The sequence below is a fragment of the Delphinapterus leucas genome, chromosome 17 (assembly GCF_059928025.1).
Source record: "Delphinapterus leucas isolate spDelLeu-1000000601 "Yukka" chromosome 17, BTC_Dleu_Yukka2, whole genome shotgun sequence".
Classification (NCBI taxonomy): domain Eukaryota; kingdom Metazoa; phylum Chordata; class Mammalia; order Artiodactyla; family Monodontidae; genus Delphinapterus; species Delphinapterus leucas.
The window spans coordinates 8,539,580-8,560,271 of record NC_143145.1 but is presented as its reverse complement, the minus strand read 5'-3'; the positions used below and the strand labels follow the sequence as shown (position 1 = coordinate 8,560,271).

Genomic DNA, 20,692 nt, shown 5'->3' with positions numbered 1-20,692 from the left:
GGTAACTTGAAAGAAAGGAGAGGGATTAGGATTAATAAGTCTTAGAGAAAAAAGTGCAGAGAAAATTTGCATCTCAGAATTGTAACCCACCGTTACCTATGGTAACCCTATTTATAAAGAGCCATTAAAAAAATAAACCTTTAAAAAATGTTTTAAAATCAGATCTATAAGTGAAAATCTTAACTTTGAAAGTAGAGTCCTGGTAAATACTAAAGATGTAAAGAAGCATTGCTCTTCATACACAGCAGGAGTTGGGTCGAGTAATTACCAACGTCTTTGCAATTAGTTATTACATTTGAGGAGAATTTTTTCTGGGCTATTTACATTTATCTTGGAAGTGACACTTTTCCCCAGATGATTAAATCAGAAGAGTGTTCTTTAAACTGGAAATAGGGGGGTTTAAGTAACTTTGAAATTTCAAAGACATCTTAATTTTAAAGAATTCACATTATTACTACGTGAGGTTCCTAATAGAATATGTATTTTAGTCTGCAATTAATGCCATTAAGGAGTTTAAAAAAATCTTTCTTTTCATCACTCAGTGTGATTTTGCGTATCCTGCTGGTGCTTATTATATACCAAACACTAAGCATTTTACATATACTAGGTCATTTAATCCCTGCATTAACCTTTTACGGTGAGGCCTGTTATCCCCATTTTATAAACAGTTAACTAAAACAGAGAGATGAAGAGAGTTGTCCAAGCTCACATGGCTAGTAAGTGGAGAAAAGCAGATTGAAACCCCGGCAGTCTGGCTTCTGAGTCTTAATTTTAACTTCAGCCATCATGCTGTGTTGTTAATCTTACCTCCTGTGTCTTAAAGATTGTTTACTAGGCTGTGTATCCTTCCCTCCTTGTGTTTGTTGGCATACTAAGTCAGTAGTTATCTGTTTAAATGAAGTTATGGAAAGTAGTAATTGAGTTAAGTAGTTCTTTATAATTATCCCATTCAAGAGTGGGTTGACATGTTTCAATTACCAGAATTAGTTTACATAATATAAAACTAACATTGTGTTCAATCTGTGTGTGTGAGAAATTGCCGTGTTGGATTCTATTTAAGAGTGACATCTTTGCCAGTCTTTAGCTTTGTTATTTTGAGCAAATCTCACCATCTCTTTGTCTTTCATGTATCCGTAAATATGAGAAAACTGAAGGCATACAGAGGTTTAAAAGAACTAGAATGAGAAATGCAAAGAGAATCCAAAGTATCGTATAGTAAAAACCAAGATTCCCTTCCAGGCACTTGTAAGCAAGCGTATATGTTAAGAGTGGTAAAAAGCATGCATAAATATCTACTAGGAAAGGTATGATGTATTTTGTGTGTGGTAAAAGCAGTACAAAATAAATTCTATTTAGAGAAGCTTTATGTAGAAGATTACATTGCTCTAACCCTGAAACATAGCAGTAGACTTTTATTCATAATAGCCTGAGGGCATGGGAGTGGGGAATACAGGAGGGGTGTAGAATGCTAAGAAATTTTGTTCAGTTGCTAATATAATGTAAAGAGATTAAATGTCAGCCGTGTTCTATTTTTAACACCAAATTGAGATTTTTACCATTTTTATACTCAGCCAGTACTTCTGCTTTCACTTTTGCTGAGAGGGCATTAGAGCATGTCATGGATAAAAGGGCAGCTTTTGAGAGCTGAGTGTGTGGGTTCAAATCCTGCTTGCAACACTTAGAGCTTGGGTGACCTTTGGCAAGTTATTTAAATGCTATAAACCTCAGTTTCCTCACTTGTAAAAGGGTAACGATAGTTTCTGCTATGTAGATTTATTGTTAGGATGCCTTAAGGTAATCGTGAAGTATCGATACTTAACCCAGTGCCTGGCTAGCGTTTAATCAGTGCCCTTCACATTTCCACGCCTGTGCTTGGGTAACACGGTGCTGGCAGCCCTGCAGTTTCTGGGAGGCTATGAGAGAAGGCTCTGTAGGCTGACAGCACCAGCATCATCTGGGAGTGGCCCCACTGCTGAATGACGCAGGTGTGAGGCCCAGGAAGTGGTTTGAACAAGCCTTCCAGTGTGTGTACACGTTAAATGTTGAAATCCACTAGTGATGCTTTTTGTTGAAGAGTAAGGCTTCTGTAGTCAGGCTGTCTGGGCTCAAATGTTGGATTTGCCATTGATAAGCTGTGTATTCTTGGGCAGCTTAACCTTTTCTGCCTCTGTTTTTTCATTTGTAAAACAGCACTAGCAGTTGTAGCTCCCTTATTGGATGGTTGTGAGGATTACGAGTTAGTACACATAAAGCACTTAGAGTCCAGTTTGGTACATAGAGAGCTCTTGGTAAACGTGAGCTCTGCTGTGATATTTACGATGCCCACTATATTCGTTTCCCATTGCTGCTGTCACAACTACATAACAGTGACTTAAAAATACACATTGATTATCTTAAGGTTCTGAAGGTCAGGAGTCCAAAATGGGTCTCACTGGGCTAAAATCAGGGTGTCAGGACTGCACTCCTTTCAGGAGGCTCTAGGGGAGAATCCGTTTTCTTGCCTTTCCAGACTCCAGAGGCTGCCAAGTGTCCTGGCCCTTGTCCCGCTCACATCTTCAAAGCCAGCAGTGGTGGCTCGAGTCTTTTCTTACTTTACATCACTCTGGCACTGACTCTTTTGCCCCCTCTTACTTTTAGGGACCCTTGTGTTGATATTAGGCCAACCCAGATAAGTCAGGATAATCTCTTATTTTAAGGTCAGCTGACTTCCAGCCTGATTCCATCAGCAACCTTAATTCCCCTTTGCCATGTAACCCAGCCTATTCACAAGTCTGGGGATTAGGCTGTGGACGTTTCAGGGGACCATTATTCTGCTTCCCACACTACCAGCTTCTGATGGATGATACTCAGTACACACCAGCATTGGACTGCGCTTCTCTTGTAAGCTTGCTTTTCCACTCTCTCCCTTGCTTCAGCTTTTTCTACCCCTTATTTATTCCCTAATCTGCATCAGTTTACATCCTTTGCCTCATACTCAGTTGAGGAAATAGAAGCCATCGGATGAGCACTTGCGCATCTCTTATCCGCCACATCCACATACTTACCTGAATATATCAGTCTTCTCCTTTGCCTCTACTACAGTGAAGAGACTGTCTATCTTTCTCTTCTTAAAATCCTGGCATTTCTCACTGCCTGCCTCCCCACCCCCGGATTTTTAGATTTATATAGACAGTATGTAGGATCTCCCATCTTTAAAAAGCCCTCCTCTGAATCTGCATTTCTCCTCTGATTTCTCCATCTCCCATTTACACTTCAGCTCCATCTCAGAATGCCAGTTTCAACACCTAGTTGTTCAAGCAGAAACCTGGAAATCACCCTGGAAGGTAGCATCTCAGCCTTCCATCTCCAGTCCACAGGTCACTGCATCTGCCTCTCAAATGTCACCTCAGCTGCCTCCCAACCCAGGCCGCTGCCTCTGAACTGTGTCCCCAGCGCCTACGTGTGCTCCCTGGACTCCTTCCTCCATTCCACAGATGAAAAATGGAACTGGATGTGTGTCACATCTTGCTTCCCCTTACAAACTTTGACTTTCTGTTGCTTTCAGGATAAAACTTAAAAACAAAAAAAAAACTTTAACCTGACCTGGCTGGTGTCACTCCAGCCTCGTTGCTCATCTCCCTCACTCAGTGTGCTCCAACCACGGTCTTGTAGTTTGTCGGATGTGCCAGGTATTCTGCTTTGTGGCCTCCCCATGTGCCTAGACTCATACCCTCTCCTGTCTTTGCTTCCCCAACCCACTCTGCTTATCCATCTTCATGACTCATTCTAAGCTGAGGAAGACAGAACTAATTTCTTTCAGGACCATTTAATTTAGTTCAGAGGTTTTCTGCTGAAGAATTTATTGATCGAATTATCACTATAATAATTGACATGCTAGACATCATGAGAACCTCTTTAAAAAAAAAGGTTAATTTCCATCTTGCACATCTTACTGCAGACATAGCTGTGATTATAATGAAGAGAAAATGTAGCTATAATCCTTTTTCACTTCTGGACTACTTAATAAGAGTTTATGGGTACCAGTTAGAACATGGTGCTCCCTGCTATGTATATACTACCTGGGGTGTATTTCCCAGGTGTCCTTGCCAAACCTAGTTCATCAGATGCATAATGATCTAGCTGTTCATGGATGAGAAGAGAAAGTGGTGGCATGATTATTTATGTATCATAAAACATGACTTTCTCATTATTTTTATAGTGACTCTTCTTGATTACTTGACACTTTATTAATATTTCTCTATGTATCTTATGTTGCAGACTATTCAGACTATGAAGACAGTTCCCTAGAATTTTTGGAAAGGTGCTCTTCTCCACTAACTCGATCTTCTGGGAGTTCTCTGGCTCTACGAAGCATGTTTACGGAGAAAAATACAACATATCAGTACCCAAGGGCAATTTTGTCAGTTGATCTTAGTGGTGAAAGTATGTGTAACCATGTAATGCTTAAAACAAGTCTTAAGATTCTTAAATGTGGAACCGAAAATAAAACATACTTTAATGAGGCCTATCTGAGCAGGGCACACAATTTAAAAAGTTATTCCATGAACTAATATGAAAATCTCAGTATTAGAAATTTGAGCTACTTTTTAATTTATATAAAGTAAAATTGGCATTTATACTTAACTGTAGGACAGGTAGTAAGGAAACAATTAGTGTCTACTGTGTACTGGTCTTCTGCAGGTGTTTTCACATGTATTTTCATATTCTTCACTACCAGCTTATAAAGTAGATACTGTTACCCACACCACATAAACAAGCAGAGGCTTATGGGTTAAGTAACTTATGGGGCTAGTTAGCGTTAGAATTAAAACTCATACCAAGGTCTATCTTAACTCCTAAGGTAATGCTTTTTCTGCCAGATATTTATCATAGTCTTAAAAATGCACTTTGACTTCCTGATCACAGATATGTCTGTAACCAAAAGTCTGGAAATGTGGTCAGATCAGTGATTTGAACACATGCAGGTATTAAGCACGTAGACAGAAGGCCATGTTAGGTGGTGACACGAGCCCTGGAGTTGGAATCTCTCAGGTTTTCCTGTAAGTCCAGTCCTGACAGTGGAAGGTGTTGAGGACTCTTACCTGCCAGTGTTCTAAGCAATGGGAAGAGGAACTCTCCCAGCTGCAGGTATTGATGGCTTGAGACCAGAGCTCTAGCACAGTAGGAACCAGAGTCAAGGAGTGAAGAGTAAGGGATGGGGGTTCGTCCTGTGTAAAATCCCAGGGATATTTACGGGGAGTGCCCTGTCTTTTCCTTAAGTGCCCTACATGGCAGATGCCAAGTCATGTGTTTTCTCTGGCACTGTTACTGCCTATTCTCTTCCAGGCCTAACTCCCCTCTAGCTCACTGTGGAGAAAAGCATATTCTTCCCTTTCCCCTAAAATAAGCACATAGCACTTTTGAGATTTTTAAATGTCAAATCTAAAAAAAAAATTGGGATTAAGAAAAAGTTCTATCCCCTTTTCTAACAAATACAAGTCCCCTTTTCCCTTTTGGGCCAGTGGTTCTTAACCTCAGGTGTACATTAGATTCATTGGTGTGATGCTAAAATATATGATATCAGGTCCTTCAGCAGAGCACAAATCTGGGATTTCACGGAGGGTGGGTCCTGGCAAGACAGCCCCAGTAGCCAGGGTTGAAAATCACATAACACCCATACTGTGAGCCATCAAGGTCTCAAAATTGCCTTTTTATACAGAGTGATGGAGAGTGGGAGATAATATCTGGATGACCGGTGTTGCTGGAACTAGAACACTTGAGAGAGGGCTGGGAAGAGTGTCATGAATGTGTACCCTCAGTCCCTCTGTCTTTCCCCTGCCCTTCATGTGTTCAAGCATTGAGCTCTGAGAAGAAAACTGGAGAGGTTCTCAAATGTTACTGTGCATAAGAGCCACCTGGAGAGCTTCTTAAAACACAGTTCTGGGTCTTACCCATAGTATTTCTGATTTCTGACAAGTTCCCAGGTGATGCTAATGTGGAAACCACACTTTGAGAATACTGTCTGGGGAAACAGCAATGTCAGTTCAAGGGGCAGCAGTTATAAGAGAACAGTGTTCTGTGGCCACTCGGTTGGAGCTGTTGTCCAGGTGGCCATTTCAGTGTGAGAAAGAACTTGTACTTGCTTTTCTTATTTAACTTTCAACCCAGTGGCCCGTTTACTTAGCCTCCAGAATTCAGCCAAACACTGCTTTGATGCTTGCGAGTTAGTCGAACTGGATTTTCTGGCCAGTATTTTAAATTTGCCTTCTGGCACCGTAAAGCCTGGCTGTGTTGGCCATACAAGCCTATGTGAGATATACACTAATTCCTTTCAATGATAGTAGTTTTTAAATTAAATTCATTGCTAACCCTGTTATGATTGCCATTCATTGAATACCACATATGTGCTGCAGCAGTGTTTGAAACTGTTCATCCATGTTCTAGTCTGCCATTTTGAAACATGAACTTGTATTCAAGAAAGCCCAAGAGAAAATACAAATTTTGGGTTTAAGTTAGCAAGATTATGAATAAATGAAATTTACTCTTCAGGTTCTCAAAACTACCCATATTGTTAATATTAGAAAGATTTTATAATATCTAATTGATTTACTTCTGGTTCCTTGAATGTTTTTTTGTATTTCTGTACCATTGTCTCATTTCTACTGACCTTACTCTCTCCAAGATGTCCTACAGTCCTGAAGAGAAGAAAACATTTATTTTTCTAGAAAACATTAACTTTTTATAAGTCAGAAACAAAACATTCAAAAACATTGAGTTGGGGAAAAAATAAGCACGATTAGAAGCTGATAAGGAAAACACTAAGTCATGTGAAATATTTAAAATATAAATTGCATGAATTATTTAGTTTGAATTCAGGCAACTTCCCCCTGGTCTGATTAAGTCTGAAAAATTTTTTTCTTTCTATATAACGACTCCCTCCTTCCCTCTTCCAGAAACATTCTGGAGTGGCTATCATATGTGTCAGGCTTCATCGTAAGCACTGACTACAGAGCATTCAACAATGCAATGGACTCTTGCTTGCTCTCATGGACTCGACATTCTAGAAAGGGGAGATGAAAGCAGCAGGTGAAGGAATGGTTGAGAACGTGACTGCAGGTTAGGGTGGTGAGGTAGGGAGGAGCCAGCTCTGCTCTCTGTTCTGAGGAGCAGCCTCCATTCCAGGAGCCTGTGAGCAGTGGTGAGGTCTTGTGTCACGTGCCATGTGATGACTCAATTTCCCTAACATTTCTCCACCCACACTCCGGCAAACCTGTAGTGCCCTGTCATCATTTCTTTCCCTTTGTCATGATTAAACATTTCCTTATATTTGCCTTGATATTTTTTTTCCTCAATAGCCTGAGCTAAATGATAGTCTTTGACTCAACGCTGTTATAAGTACAACCTAAAGCCTAGGATTTAAATAGAGTTGTATATAGTGGTCATCGATATAACCTAACTTCTAGGGTATACTTATTTATTTTTTTAAAGATTTTTATCAAAATGAAATTTAAACCATTTTAAAATTCCTTAGGGAACTCATAATCCCAGTTTAAGAAATGCTGAAATCATTAAGAGCACAAGTTGTAGAGTCAGGCAGTCCTGGTGTGCAGTCGGCTTTACCACTAGCTGGTATGTCATATTTAAAGTGCTTCGGGTGGTACCTGGTGTATATTAAGTGCAGTGGTAGTTGATGATACTGTTAAGAATCACAGTACTGCTGTTAGGACCCTAGGCTAGCTCCTTCACCTCTCTGAAGTGCTGTGTAGCTGTATGGTGCAAATAATGAACCCTGTTCTTTTTACAAGCCATTGTTGTGAGGATCAGAAGGGATAATGTTTGTGAAAGCATTTGAAAACTGCAAATTTTAATTGTTAATATCAACCTTAGCCCTAACCTCTGTAAGCACCTGGACTAAGGGATACTTTCTGAGTTACTTGTAATGGTGTTAACATTAAGATGTAAAACAATCATAGTTGCCTAAGCTTCAAAAATCATTTGTTTCTTTGTCTAGAGACAAATGCTGTATTCCCATTCGTCTGCCCTCCCTTTCTAAATACTTAATAGCTTATAATCACTTCCCATAGTGCCTTTCTTTTTAGAAAATGATGTAAAAATGAAAAAAAATGCTGAGTATGCTTTTATGTATATTCTAGACTTATCGGATGTGGATTTCCTAGATGATTCTTCAACGGAGAGTTTGCTCCTAAGTGGGGATGAGTACAATCAGGACTTTGATTCAACCAATTTTGAGGAATCTCAAGATGAAGATGATGCGCTTAATGAAATTGTGCGATGCATTTGTGAGATGGACGAGGAGAACGGCTTCATGATTCAGGTGACCTGCCTTCCCTTCAGCACTGAATGAGTTAGTTCAGGTGCTCAGCACATTTGCTGGGGCATCTGTGTGTTCTCTTTTTCCTCACTGTCCTTTTGAAGGTGGAGGCTTCTAGCTTAGCATCCAGTTTAAAGTACCAGTTGTAATGATTGGCAGATCGCTTCTTCAGATGAAGTAGACTGTTTTCTTATCTGAGGATCTCTCTCCGGGGTGTTTATTTTGAGGTCTTCTAGCTGAAATTCTTTTCAAGAGCCATTAAGGTGGCTAAGCGTCCACACTGAAGGGTAGACCATAGCAATTCTTTTCCTGCTGGCCTGGATCCTGTTGTTTAATAGTGTGTGGTATATAGTCACCCTTCAAAGGGTAGAAAAGTTTCCACAGTATTGAAGATTAAAGGAAAGCTTTGTTGCAAGGATTACCATTACAAATACCCTCTCCCTGTAGAAAAGGTATCTTTAAGAAAAAAGGAAAGCATAGCCCATATTTTGTGGTTACATTTTGAAGATTCGGAGATGTTAGTTACAGAAACGAAGAAAAAGTAATCATCTTTTTCCCCCTTTTCAGTGGTTTTCTCAATAAGGGAACTACAAATTTATAGGTTCACCACACAGGTAGTACTTTAAGAGGTTGTTGCCTAACGCACTGCTACAAAGTCACATTTTTTTTTTTAATTTCTGCACTTCAGTAAGCTATTTTTAAGAGTTCTAAGGATGTGTGAAATAGATGGGAGAAATAATCTTACGCCTTTTTTTATGATTAAGCCCGTTTATCAAAGCACATTTTAATGGGTGCAGCGAGAGGAAGTGCTTGAAATAGCTGACTGTTTCAGAAGTGAAATTGCTCGTAAGTCATCGCTTGCTTTTGTTGCGTGGATTAAGAATTGAACTGGCGGCCGCTGCCGCAGCCGCTGCCGCAGCAAGACTCAGCCAGCTAGTTGAAGAGAAGGGGGTCTGTCTTGATTTCTGGCGAGTAAAGCGCGGTTGTTCCCCGGCAGTGTGAAGAGTGCCTGTGCTGGCAGCACAGCGTGTGCATGGGGCTGCTGGAGGAGAGCATCCCGGAGCAGTACCTCTGCTACGTCTGCCGGGACCCTCCAGGTAAGCTTCGGCCCCTGTGCTCATCGCAAGGTGTCTGGAGGTCTTGTTACGTACAGGTTCCGTTGTACGTCAGCTGACTGAGACACCATGACCTCTGTGTCCGCTAGACTCCGCTTCCATGTTAAAATTTAAAATTCACTGTTTGTTATAGTTTCATTTTCCATATTAATTATTTAGGCAAAAGCATTAGCATAAATTCCTCAGCATAAGTAACTACCTTACTGGAAGGAGAGGGTTGTGGCTTTTACCTGAAAAGAACTAGCTCCTTAATCTACTCCTGTGTATTGATTTCTAAATAGGTTAACATATGGCTATTTGAACGGACTCAAAGTCTGAACTCACGCTTCTCCTGACGTGGTTTTGAACGAGTGTCTGATAGTGCAGCAAATGAACCTAACGTCAGAGCAGATGGGATGTCCAGTTATCACGCCCGAGTCCCTTAGTTTACTGACGAGGCAGCTAGGGCACAGAATGTCGCATGCCTCGTGCACAAGGATGGTGCTAGACTGGCCGCACCGAGAGGAAGACCTGTGCCTTTGGGCTCCCTGTCCACTAGGTGCCTTCCTCCACGCAGAGGCTCTCCGAGCAGCAGTGTTCTGCATGTCGTGTGCACTTCCATCTCCGAGGCAGAACCCATCTAGACATCTCAAATGAAAGGCTGCTGCCTTGTTCTGTCTATCAGAAATAATAATAATAATAACATTAAGAAGGAGGAGAGTTATCCAAACCTACACGAAGGTAGGCATTTGTTCATTCATTCATCCAGCAGCATTTATCAGATGCCTTCTATTTGCCACAATCTGGTGAGAGGTAAGGTGATTGATTCTAACCACGCCTTCCTCTCTCACAGCACAGTAGGGGACACAGACATAGAAGCAACTAATTGTAATAGGAAATAATTACTATCGGTGGTGAAGATATAGGATTATATTGGATTCTGTGAGCTCTTAGATGTGAGGGAGGGGTCCTTAGTCAGTTAACTAGAACTCTTCATTTCGCCCAGTTCAAAACAAATGTTAGTGAGAGAAACAGGTACCCCTGTCTAAGTTTCTATCGAGCCCTTTTGGCCTTTTTAGAAAACAGATGACAGAGACATAAAAAATGGAAAGCAACACACTCAGGGTTCCTCTGCAGGTGTGACCTGCCACTGACCACATCCTTCATGGAGTTCGTCCTGCTTACCGGGCAGGACATCTGAAGGTGGGAGGAGCTCTCACAGTGCCAACTCCTCGACGCACTGTCTGACTCGTCTTTTGAATTTGTTCTTAGTCCTAGAGCTCGCCTTGTTCACTGAGTGATGTTAATCGGGTAGCAGCTGAAGGGAAATCTGAATAAGTGGAATCCTTTGTCACTTTAATGTCAACTTTATCTACAGGTCAGAGATGGAGCGCAAAGTATCGTTATGATAAGGATTGGTTGAATAATGGGAGAATGTGTGGGTTATCATTTTTAAAAGAAAACTACTCTCATCTCAATGCCAAAAAGATAGTTTCTACACACCACCTGCTTGCTGATGTCTATGGTGTTACGGAAGTCCTGCATGGGTTACAGCTGAAGATCGGAATCCTAAAGTAAGTGAAGGGCGGCGAAGGGAGGGGCATACTTTAGTGTGAATTTTAATTTAAACTAAATCAGTTGGCTTTTTGCAGGTTCAGATTAGCAGCTTGGAAGACAGAATAGATATTTGAACAAATTTTAACTTTAAAAAAAAGGAAAGGTTAGTAACTTTTTGGATGAATAGCTCCTTCATGCCTATTGTCCTGGAATAGAGAAGCGTGGGTGAATAACAACGGCGTCTAGTATTTCAGCAAATGTTAGTCCCGTCACACTGTTTTGTGGGCTCACCTTGTGCACAGAAGTACAGTTGCTGTGGTGAACCCTTTGCTGTGTGTCCTCCTTCAGGAATGCTGTCACGATGAAATAGATGCAAAGGTATATTTTTAAATTACCTTAAGATTGGCTTTGAAGGGAGCCAACAGGTCATGTAATCCATTCGTCTCCTGTGCACCAAATATGTTATAGTCATCCCGGGCAATTTCTCCTTAAAGACAAAGCAAAACAAAAACAGAAAAAACACTGAGCCTCCATACATATCAGAATGTTCTTGAAGTCCTTGTTTTCAGTTCTTCCTAATACCTCCCTAGAATTTGTCTTTAAAAGTATACATATTTTATATAAAACAGGGTGATTCACTGGTTCTTCACAAGATTTTCTTTATTTTGACTCACTTGCCTGGGCTGGAAACGTGCCCCTTCCCTTCCTTCCATCTCCGTCCCGCCCCTCCCACAGTGGCGAGGCCCACTGAGTACTCTGTCCCTGTGGTTCCTTACTGTCCCCGTCTATACTTTGTAAATTCCCGGTGGCTCCAGTCTTCTGCTCTTTCAGTTCATCCTTCATACTGTTGCCAGTGTGATCTAGTAAAAGATAAAGAGGAGTTGGTCTCTTTGGAGCTTAATATACCATCGTGTCTTCCTGGTGCCCAATGCGAAGAGTGCAGGCTCGTTCAGCATGCACTCTGAATCCTTCCACGATGCACATTCTCTCTGTCATTTTGTTGTCAGGTCTTCCCTCTCCTAATTTTTCCCTCAAATGTTCCAGCTATACCAAACCATAATCGCTGAATGAAGCATGCTTTTACATAGCTCCAGGCCTTTACTCACAGCCAGAATAACCTTCTACCATTAGTCCTTCTAGCAAATGCTTTTTCATGATTACCTTCCCAACTAGAGCTGATCGCATCCTTGGCAGACTCCGTGCGTACTGATTTCAGGCACTTTGGTGCACCTTGTTTATGTCTGCCTCCCCTTACTAAGCCATGGGCTCCTTGAAGGTAGCGCTTGTGTCTTATTTATCATTTTATTCCTAGAGGTTAGTGGAGGGATAAGTACTCAGTAATTGTTGAATGGAATTTGCTTTGGTTGTATGTCATAAACCTGAATATGGATTTCTTTATAAAAAGGCCATGCAAATGCTAAAACTCAAAGGAGAAACTAAATTATTAAGCTAAGCTTTTTTTAAAAACCTGGTTGTCCCTGACATCAATATGAATTTCTGTACATTCATAATTTCACTAAGGATTTCAACTGGACAAATTTTGCCTCATGCCTATAGGCTCTCTTTATGTTAATATTTCTAATAATAATAGTTATTATCACTAGCTACTATTTATTGGAAGTCTACTACAAAACCTGAAATTGGTGGTTTCATGTGCTATTTCATTTAATCCTTACAATAAAGTTCTTACTTTGTTTGATAGATGGGTAGTCAAAGATAGAGTTTCTGTAACTTGTCCAAACTCCTCCCCTAAGGCTCAGCAGGATTCAACACATTGGACTATTGAATTACAAATCTAGCTTTCCTTCTACTATGCCTTTTACTGTTGAAGAATTGTTGTATTTTCTGGCTATTAAACTATTAGGAGTTCAAAAGATAAAATTTATAATTTCAGAAACAAGCGTTATTATTAGAAAACTAATTTGTCTCCTGGTATTTATCTAATTTGGAAATTATCAGTTCACAAACATTATTGAGCCTTCTCAAAGGTTTATGCCTCCAGACTATCCTCCTTTTACTTACTACAGAATATGATGAATGGATTCCTCTTTTGCTTACTACAGAATTTTAATTACTACAGAATTAACTATGCGATATCATGCTCACATGTTTAGTGAGGGTGGGGAAAAGGGATATTATCATGGACTGTTAGTGAGCATGTAATTAGTACAGCCTCTTTGGAGGCCACTTTGGCAGTACCTGTCAGAATTAAAATGTGCATACATTTTCTAGGAATTTCATATCTAGAAATTTACCTGACTGATAAATTCCCACTTGTGTGCAGAGGTACACACACGTGTATTGGCAGGGAATTGGTTGGTGAGACTAAACTGCAGCACATTAATACTGTTCAGCTACTAGAGTGAAAGTAAGGGAAAATCTCTATGTACTGACAAGGCAAGATGCCCATACGTGTTATATATGAAGAAGGCAAATTGTATGAGAGCCCCATTTGTGTACAAAGAAAAAGTGTGTGCTTACCCACTTAAAAAATAATTTTATATGTACAGAAGAAGTGTGGAAGATTATATACTTCAGTTATCTGTGATTGCCATGGCAGGGAGGTTTTTACTTTGTACACATTTATAATCTGGATTTTTTGTCATGAGGAAGTATCACTTTTTGATTAAAGATGTTAAAATATGCTCATGTAAAAGTTTTTCATGTTGTACAGTTTTAAAAAATACAGTGAAAAATGAGTAAAAGAAGTGCATATATCAGATGATGATGTGAACCGTCACAAAAGTACATTCGTTACTGCTTTTCCACCTGAGTTGTATTTCTGTAAAATTATGAAAATTTACATTTTGGATGAAATTCTGGGCCAGGTTAACCTAGAAAGTACCTTTACTTCTGTCTTGAGTGCCTGACCTCCTGCTAACCTTGTTTGCTTGGCGGTGCTCTAGGTCTTCAATAGAGAGGTGGGGATCGGTCCACCTAAGTCAGTAAACTGAACATACAAAAGGCATGGATAACTGAGGGTTAACTATGTAATTGTACATTCTGAAATTTATTGTGGCATTATACTTGTTACTGGACTTTCTTTTTTCCTGAACTGCTGTTTCTCCAACTTTTTTTTAAGGAATAAACATCATCCTGACCTTCGTCTCTGGGCTTGTTCTGGGACGAGGAAAGATCAAGTCATTGCTGGGGTAGAAAAAAAACTAATGGTGCAAGACACAGTTAATGTGGAAGAAAAGAAGTATCATGTACAGAACCATAAGGAACCACCTCGTTTGCCCCTGAAAGTGGAGGGAACTTATATAACAAGTGAACACAGCTACCAAAAGCCACAAAGTTTTGGTCAAGACTGCAAAACGCTCGCAGACCCTGGGAGCTCAGATGATGATGATGTTAGTAGTTTTGAAGAAGAACAGGAATTTCACATGAGAGATAAAAACCGTTTACAATACCCAGTAAAAGAAGATGGAAAGCCCGGAAAGGTATAACTAGTTCATTTGTCTCTGCTTGGAAATACGATAGAACAAAGGAAAATTTTGTGAAATAAAACATACTGAGATTCCAGATTTTACTTACGTTTCCAAGTTCACAAGTACCTTGTTAGGGTAAAGGCATCTTTTGCTTTCGCTACAGGAAAACACTGGCCATTTGAACATTTAATTATCCCCTAATTCAGAAATGTAGTAATTCATTAAACTTTTGCCTTAACAAAAGTTTCAAGTTTATAAGTACACTTAGATGCCTCTAAAAACCATGAGCCAAATTTTTTTCCAAGTGAGAATGTCTACGTGTGAAAACATGAAAGTGCATGGGGGTGTGTATATATTAATATAATTTGTGTTCCTTTTGTATGTGTTTTAGATAAAAAGTGGCACTTTTTATCTAAAAAACCATCTTTTTAAAAATTATAGCATATTTGTATATGCATATCAATCACATTGTGCGCTAAGTTGAATTCTTACAGCTCTGTGGACATTGAATATTTGTAAACTTATTTCTTGTTCACAACTTAGAGATGTCATGCCTTCATTTTTTATTGATTTTTCAATTAGCAATACTGCTTTAAAATTAGTTCTTTATTTTTCTGGCCTCTTTTATCAAGTAAGTTCTATAAATAAATACTTAACTGAATTTGAAAAGCTTATATTACCCAAAATTTTGCGGTAAATTATTTTGTCAAATTAATGAAATGAGTTATCGCTGGTGAAACTGAGGTCAGATTTTGTGTGTGTGTTAACAGTCTGCACTTTTTAAATTTTTAAGGGGTTTTTCTCTTCCCCTCACCTCGTTGATTTAGCTGCAATATAAAGTCCAGTCTGCAGTTAATTATGCTTTATACTAGCCTTTGCCAACTATCTTAATTTTTTTCCATCATTGCTTTTTGCCTTCACTCCACTTGTGACACAGCTTAGATTAACTGAGGAAGGGGTCAGTCTAAGTTAGCTGGGCTTTCTAGTTACAGAATATAATTAGCTCCTTCATTTCTTCAGCAGGTTTTTTGAAGGGCTTCTACCCTGTGTAGTGCTCTGCTAGGCATTGTGAAGAGACATAGCAGGCATGTCTGCTTTTCAGGACCATCAGATGTAATTTAGTTATGTGCTAGTACTTCCTTTACAAATATTCTGGGAGTCAGGTTGGATTTTACCTATCATTGTGGGTAGTGATGTTTTTAATGCATCTTTCCCTTTATGACATTACATTTCATCCAATTCTTTGTTTTTTCTGTTGGCTCTTTGGAGAAGAATTCAGCTGAAAGGAATACAGTATTTGTTTATAATGATAAAAAGGGCACTGAAGACCTGGGAGACTCACATCTTCAGTGGCAACTCAATCTCCTTACACACATAGAGAATGTGCAGAATGAAGTCACCAGCAGGATGGACCTGATAGAAAAAGAAGTTGATGGTAATTTAAGAAAGAATTGAAATACAATTGCTGTAGTCTGTAAAGTGTGTTTATTGCACTTTTGAATAATTTAATTGAAGTTATTTGAAGTTTTTAAAATTATGGGACAAAAACTACAGATGCTGTCCAGGCTGATGGAGCTTTGCTGCTCCCTTTACATTGTATTTAACACATCTGGCATTTAGGGTCTTTTAGTCTCAAGACAATATGACTGGATATTTTAGGGATTTTGTTTTTTAAGATGGATATTTATTAAATATTGCCCACCTGCCAGGCTCAGTATATACCATATGGAATATTTATTATTCAATGAAAAATAATAATATTATTATTCATTGAATAATATTATTCAGTAAATTACTATTCAATAAATAATATTCAGTGAATATTTTCATTGAACTGTGTTTTTTTTTGGAAGTCAGCATAAGGACTTTAAGCATATTTGAAATGTGGGGGAAAACATTTTGTTTTCACTTTGGACAGTGTTTGTTAAGTGAAATTAACGACAAAGAAGTCCTGCAAGTTTAAGTAGATAAAGCTTAAGTTTGCATACACATTTTCAAATGTTTTCTTTTATATTTAAAAATTTTATTGCGCTGGAGCCCTAAGGAGTGGACAGGAAAAATGTTATCCCCATTTTATAGTTGAGAAAATAGAGTACTTTAGATTACTCAATTCCTAATCTAGTGTTTTCCTGTGCTTTTTGACTGCATTTTTTTAACCTCATAGATTGTATCTCCTGCCCACCCCACCCCCTTTTTTTATTTGCGAAAGTATGTGCTACTTTCATCCCCCAGTAAGTTAGAGTTCCTACTGCTTCGTTTTTCCCTGTGAAAAGAAGAAATGGAAACCCATTTCAGCCAGAAGCATCTTCTGTTTGGTTATAAGCCAGTTGTAGAGTTAGTTTAGTTAGTTTTAAGTAGATTTTTTTAATATATAAATTTATTTTATTTATTTATTTTGGCTGCGTTGGGTCTTCATTGCTGTGCGCAGGCTTTCTCTAGTTGAGGGGAGCGTGGGCTGCTCTTTGTTGTGGTGCGCAGGCTTCTCATTGCAGTGGCTTCTCTTGTTGCGGAGCATGGGCTCTAGGCGCGCTTCAGTAGTTGTGGCTCGTGGGCTCAGTAGTTGTGGTGCATGGGCTTAGTTGCTCTGCGGCATGTGGGATCTTCCTGTACCAGGGCTCGAACCCGTGTCTCCTGTATTGGCAGGCGGATTCTTAACCACTGTGCCACCAGGGAAGCCCTTAAGTAGATTTTTGAAGAAGAAAATGCAACTTGATGCTGTCCCCTATTATTATTAATAAAAAGTATAGAATGTAATTAATTGCATTCTGCCTGAACTTCTAATATGCTTCTTTTTTTTTTTTTAAAGTACTGATAAAATAGTGGGAATGAAAGGACACTAAGAAATTTCTACCTCCTTTCTTTTGTTAAAAAGAACTTCTAGATTTAAAAAAATGGTTAGAGTAGCTAAGTTTCATTTAAAATGGAGATGATTTAAGCCTAAATTAATAGAAGGCTTGAGCAGGAACAGGGAATGTTGTTTCCTGTTCCAGAAGAGAGTAAAGGAGACACTCAAAATGCAGTTACTTTATATCTTTAAAAGGAAAAATTACCTAAAATGACGACAGGTAGAACAACAGATAAAGATTACTGAGAGGGGCTAGAACTCTTGTGGGATGAGGTGTAGAGGATGCTTAGCTGCTCAGAAGTGACTTCTGTAGATTGGCTTTCTAGCGAAAGGGAAGTGAACTCTTTCTCCATCACTTTTTCAGCCTTCTAATTATACCAGTTTTTGACTGTGTTTCCAGTTGCCGTTTAAATGTGTTTGTTCTTCTCTTTTCTCTTTTAGTTCTGGAAAGCTGGCTTGATTTCACAGGGGAGTTGGAGCCACCTGATCCTCTCACGAGGCTGCCCCAACTTAAACGCCACATCAAACAGCTCCTAATGGACATGGGCAAAGTACAACAAATAGCAACTCTCTGCTCTGTATGACAGCAGTGAACACCTAATGCAAAGAATGTGGCTCTGTTCAGTCGACTAATTTTTATTATCCACACGGCTGCTAAGTGGATAGTTAAAAAGCTTAGTGATGTTTGGTCATTTACTGATTTGTGACATCAATAGGATGGCACCTTGGAAAGGAAAATGAAGAACAACTTTATCAAGGAAGCTAATATTAAAAAAATTTATGAGCTAGATACAAATGATGACGTGTCATATGCCAAGGATCAGTGGAGGTAGAATATAATCTGTGCTAAGGGAATCAGATTGGCAGGATTTTTGAATAGTTGCTAACATGAAGCTCGAGATACCTGTAGAAAGAAATATGGTGTATTACATAGTTTTTAGTAGAAAGATCTATGTTTATAAACCAACATTTGGCCCAAACCAAAATTGTAGAGGAAATTTAAATTCTGGAGAGTTCTATAAGCTTGTTGTAAGAACTGTCTTCTCTGCAGTTGATCTGCCTGCACCGAAGTTTAGAGTATTGAAACTTTTATAGGATCATGAGCTGTTTCTTAGGTGATGAATGTCCTTAATCAGAAAACTAACAGTAGAAGTCTCACTTCTGAGGAAAACAGTTGTGGAATTCTTAATTCATTATGAATATATTGTAAAAACAAACAACAAACTAATTGGAGTTTATTGCTGGCATTAAGCTCACTGTAAAAAACAGAATGGCTCGCAGAAGGGTCAGTGTGCCAAATGATGATGATACCGCTGGAAAGAGAATTCTAAACCCTGTGGGAGTTCTCTCGCCCAAGTCTTACATAATGCCATCAGCCCATCAGAAACGCATATATCACATATACTATATATGGTCAAATTTCAGTATTCAGGTTTCAACGTACAATTTGATCCTGAGTATGCTTGGTATTTGCCTTCAGAAAAAAAGGAGTTGTAAATAACCTCAGCTGGGATGAGGAGTGACAAAAATATCCAAATAATTTGTGGCTGTGGATTTTTTAACTGCTGGTAGTGGAATACTGGAAAAGCTTCATTTCTGAAGATGAATTTTATTTTTAAAAAATACATACGCACTCAAAACTCTTAGCTTTGATCACAAATGGACAGATTTCTGAAACCAAAGGCAACTCAGTTGCTGTGTCAGCTCTTGCTGGATTTCGAGCCCAGGCCCTCCCGTCTGCCAGTGCTCTTGTGAGTTGTGTGCTGCCCCCAGTGCTCTGCGTGCAGGTATGCGTTAAGTGTGTGTGCTTGTTTGAAACAAACACTCAACGTACATATGTACATAATCTACACATATTTATATCTACACATATCTAGTTTTATTACTATAGACTATAAGAACTGGTGGTTAACATGAAATGTTACCTTTTAACAGACTGTTTTTAAAAATTAAAAATGTATGTACAGGTTTTGAAACTTTTTTAAAAAGAGGAAAAAAGACTGTTAGGAGGCTATTTGATGACATATGACACTTGAATATTTTATGCCTCGTTCTGTTGATCAGTTCTAGCAATCTGTATAAATGCATTTTAGAACTGATGGACAGCAAACTTGAATTTATCTTTGATAAGCGTACATGCCACTGTACATTCAGATATTATTTAAATTTGCAAACACACTGTTCTATATGTAAGGTACTGTATGTAAAACTCTTTATTAAAACAATTCCACATATCATAAAATTTCAGCTTGCCTTTTTGCAGCCTTATATTTTGATGTAAAGATGATTAAAAGAATGTGCAAAACAGTCATTAGACATTTTTATTGCCTTTTGACATTCTCCAACTTGACAAATGTGCCAAAGATCACAGACATAAAATACAGCCCTGTGTATTTACTTATGATACATTAACTTTGTCAAAAATCTTACTGAGAAATGAAAAGCTTTAGTAGAGGGATATGAGGTAGTTATTAAATTTGCATATTAAAGTAAAAATAATAGTGCCTATATTTCATGTGTGGAGTAAATTTGCTAATGTCTCTATTTCAAGTTTGATACTTTGTCTTTCATTTGTGCTTTAAAATAATGGCTCTAACCTTTTCCCTATTATAGTTAAATTCTAGACATTTAATTTATATCTTTTTTTTCAGAATGGAGCAAGTAGCATCCTTAACAGGCTGTGAATAGCGGTGTTGCCTAGATTCTTGTCACATGCACAGAGGACCCTTTGTACCCAGTGGCACTCATATTCTTAATCCCTGATGACCACAGTTAAGTTAATGTGCATTTGTTCTTGGAGTATCTTAAAATTAGATCACTTTATTTGTTAGCAGCCAGCAAACTAGAAGTTCAACTAATAATTAGAATATTGAAATTTTGCTCTGCTTTTATGCATATGCATTGGGAGTCTGAATTTTTACTTTATATTTTTAAAGTAAATCTGTATCAGATTACTTGTATGCACATACCCACTTAATATAGAGTATATCAACAATTGGTCGAAGCCTTTTAGCAACTAGCAGGCCGAGTCATTCCTTATTTAGGAAAGTGAATTCATTTTTGAGAAGTAAGTCCATTGTGTGAGGTTTCAGATGAGTTTTCTTTCCACTTAGTCTTACTTAAAAAATGTGAGTATATATATTTAAATGTAAGCAATAAACTAGAGAGGGTGTTTCTTGAAAAGATAACTTTTCATTGCTACCCAGACAGAATAGACTGACATTGGTGGGGAAGGATCCTTCTTAGTATGGTACTGATAAGTATAATTTGTACTTCTTCATACTCCTGTGTGTTTCTACTGACTTATTATTTTCAAACTTAAGAGTAATGCACACTTTCCTTAAAGGAAATTGATTATTCTCATAATTTCAGGTAAAATACTTTTTCCTAACACTCACCTTATTTCCACTGACTTACGTCCTCTCAGATGTTCATATTCTGTGTGTTCAAAATG

General features: G+C 38.6%; 1 protein-coding gene across 13 annotated transcripts in view; it reads left to right on the top strand.

Moving 5' to 3' along the window:
• The window catches only part of PHF20L1 (PHD finger protein 20 like 1), a 78,160-nt gene extending 58,614 nt beyond the window's left edge, over positions 1 to 19,546 (top strand). For 7 of the 13 annotated variants that reach the window (XM_089898701.1, XM_089898703.1, XM_089898700.1 and 4 more), the window contains 7 exons: positions 4,258 to 4,422; positions 8,133 to 8,314; positions 9,309 to 9,408; positions 10,784 to 10,979; positions 14,045 to 14,405; positions 15,663 to 15,828; positions 17,680 to 19,546. In XM_089898701.1, coding sequence (XP_089754827.1) covers positions 4,258 to 4,422; positions 8,133 to 8,314; positions 9,309 to 9,408; positions 10,784 to 10,979; positions 14,045 to 14,405; positions 15,663 to 15,828; positions 17,680 to 17,822 — 1,313 coding nt within the window. In that variant the 3' untranslated portion in view covers positions 17,823 to 19,546. The remainder of the gene's footprint in view (positions 1 to 4,257; positions 4,423 to 8,132; positions 8,315 to 9,308; positions 9,409 to 10,783; positions 10,980 to 14,044; positions 14,406 to 15,662; positions 15,829 to 17,679) is intronic. The other 6 variants (XM_022554013.3, XM_022554009.3, XM_089898705.1 and 3 more) reach the window with 2 other exon arrangements.
• Positions 19,547 to 20,692: the final 1,146 nt, after the last annotated feature.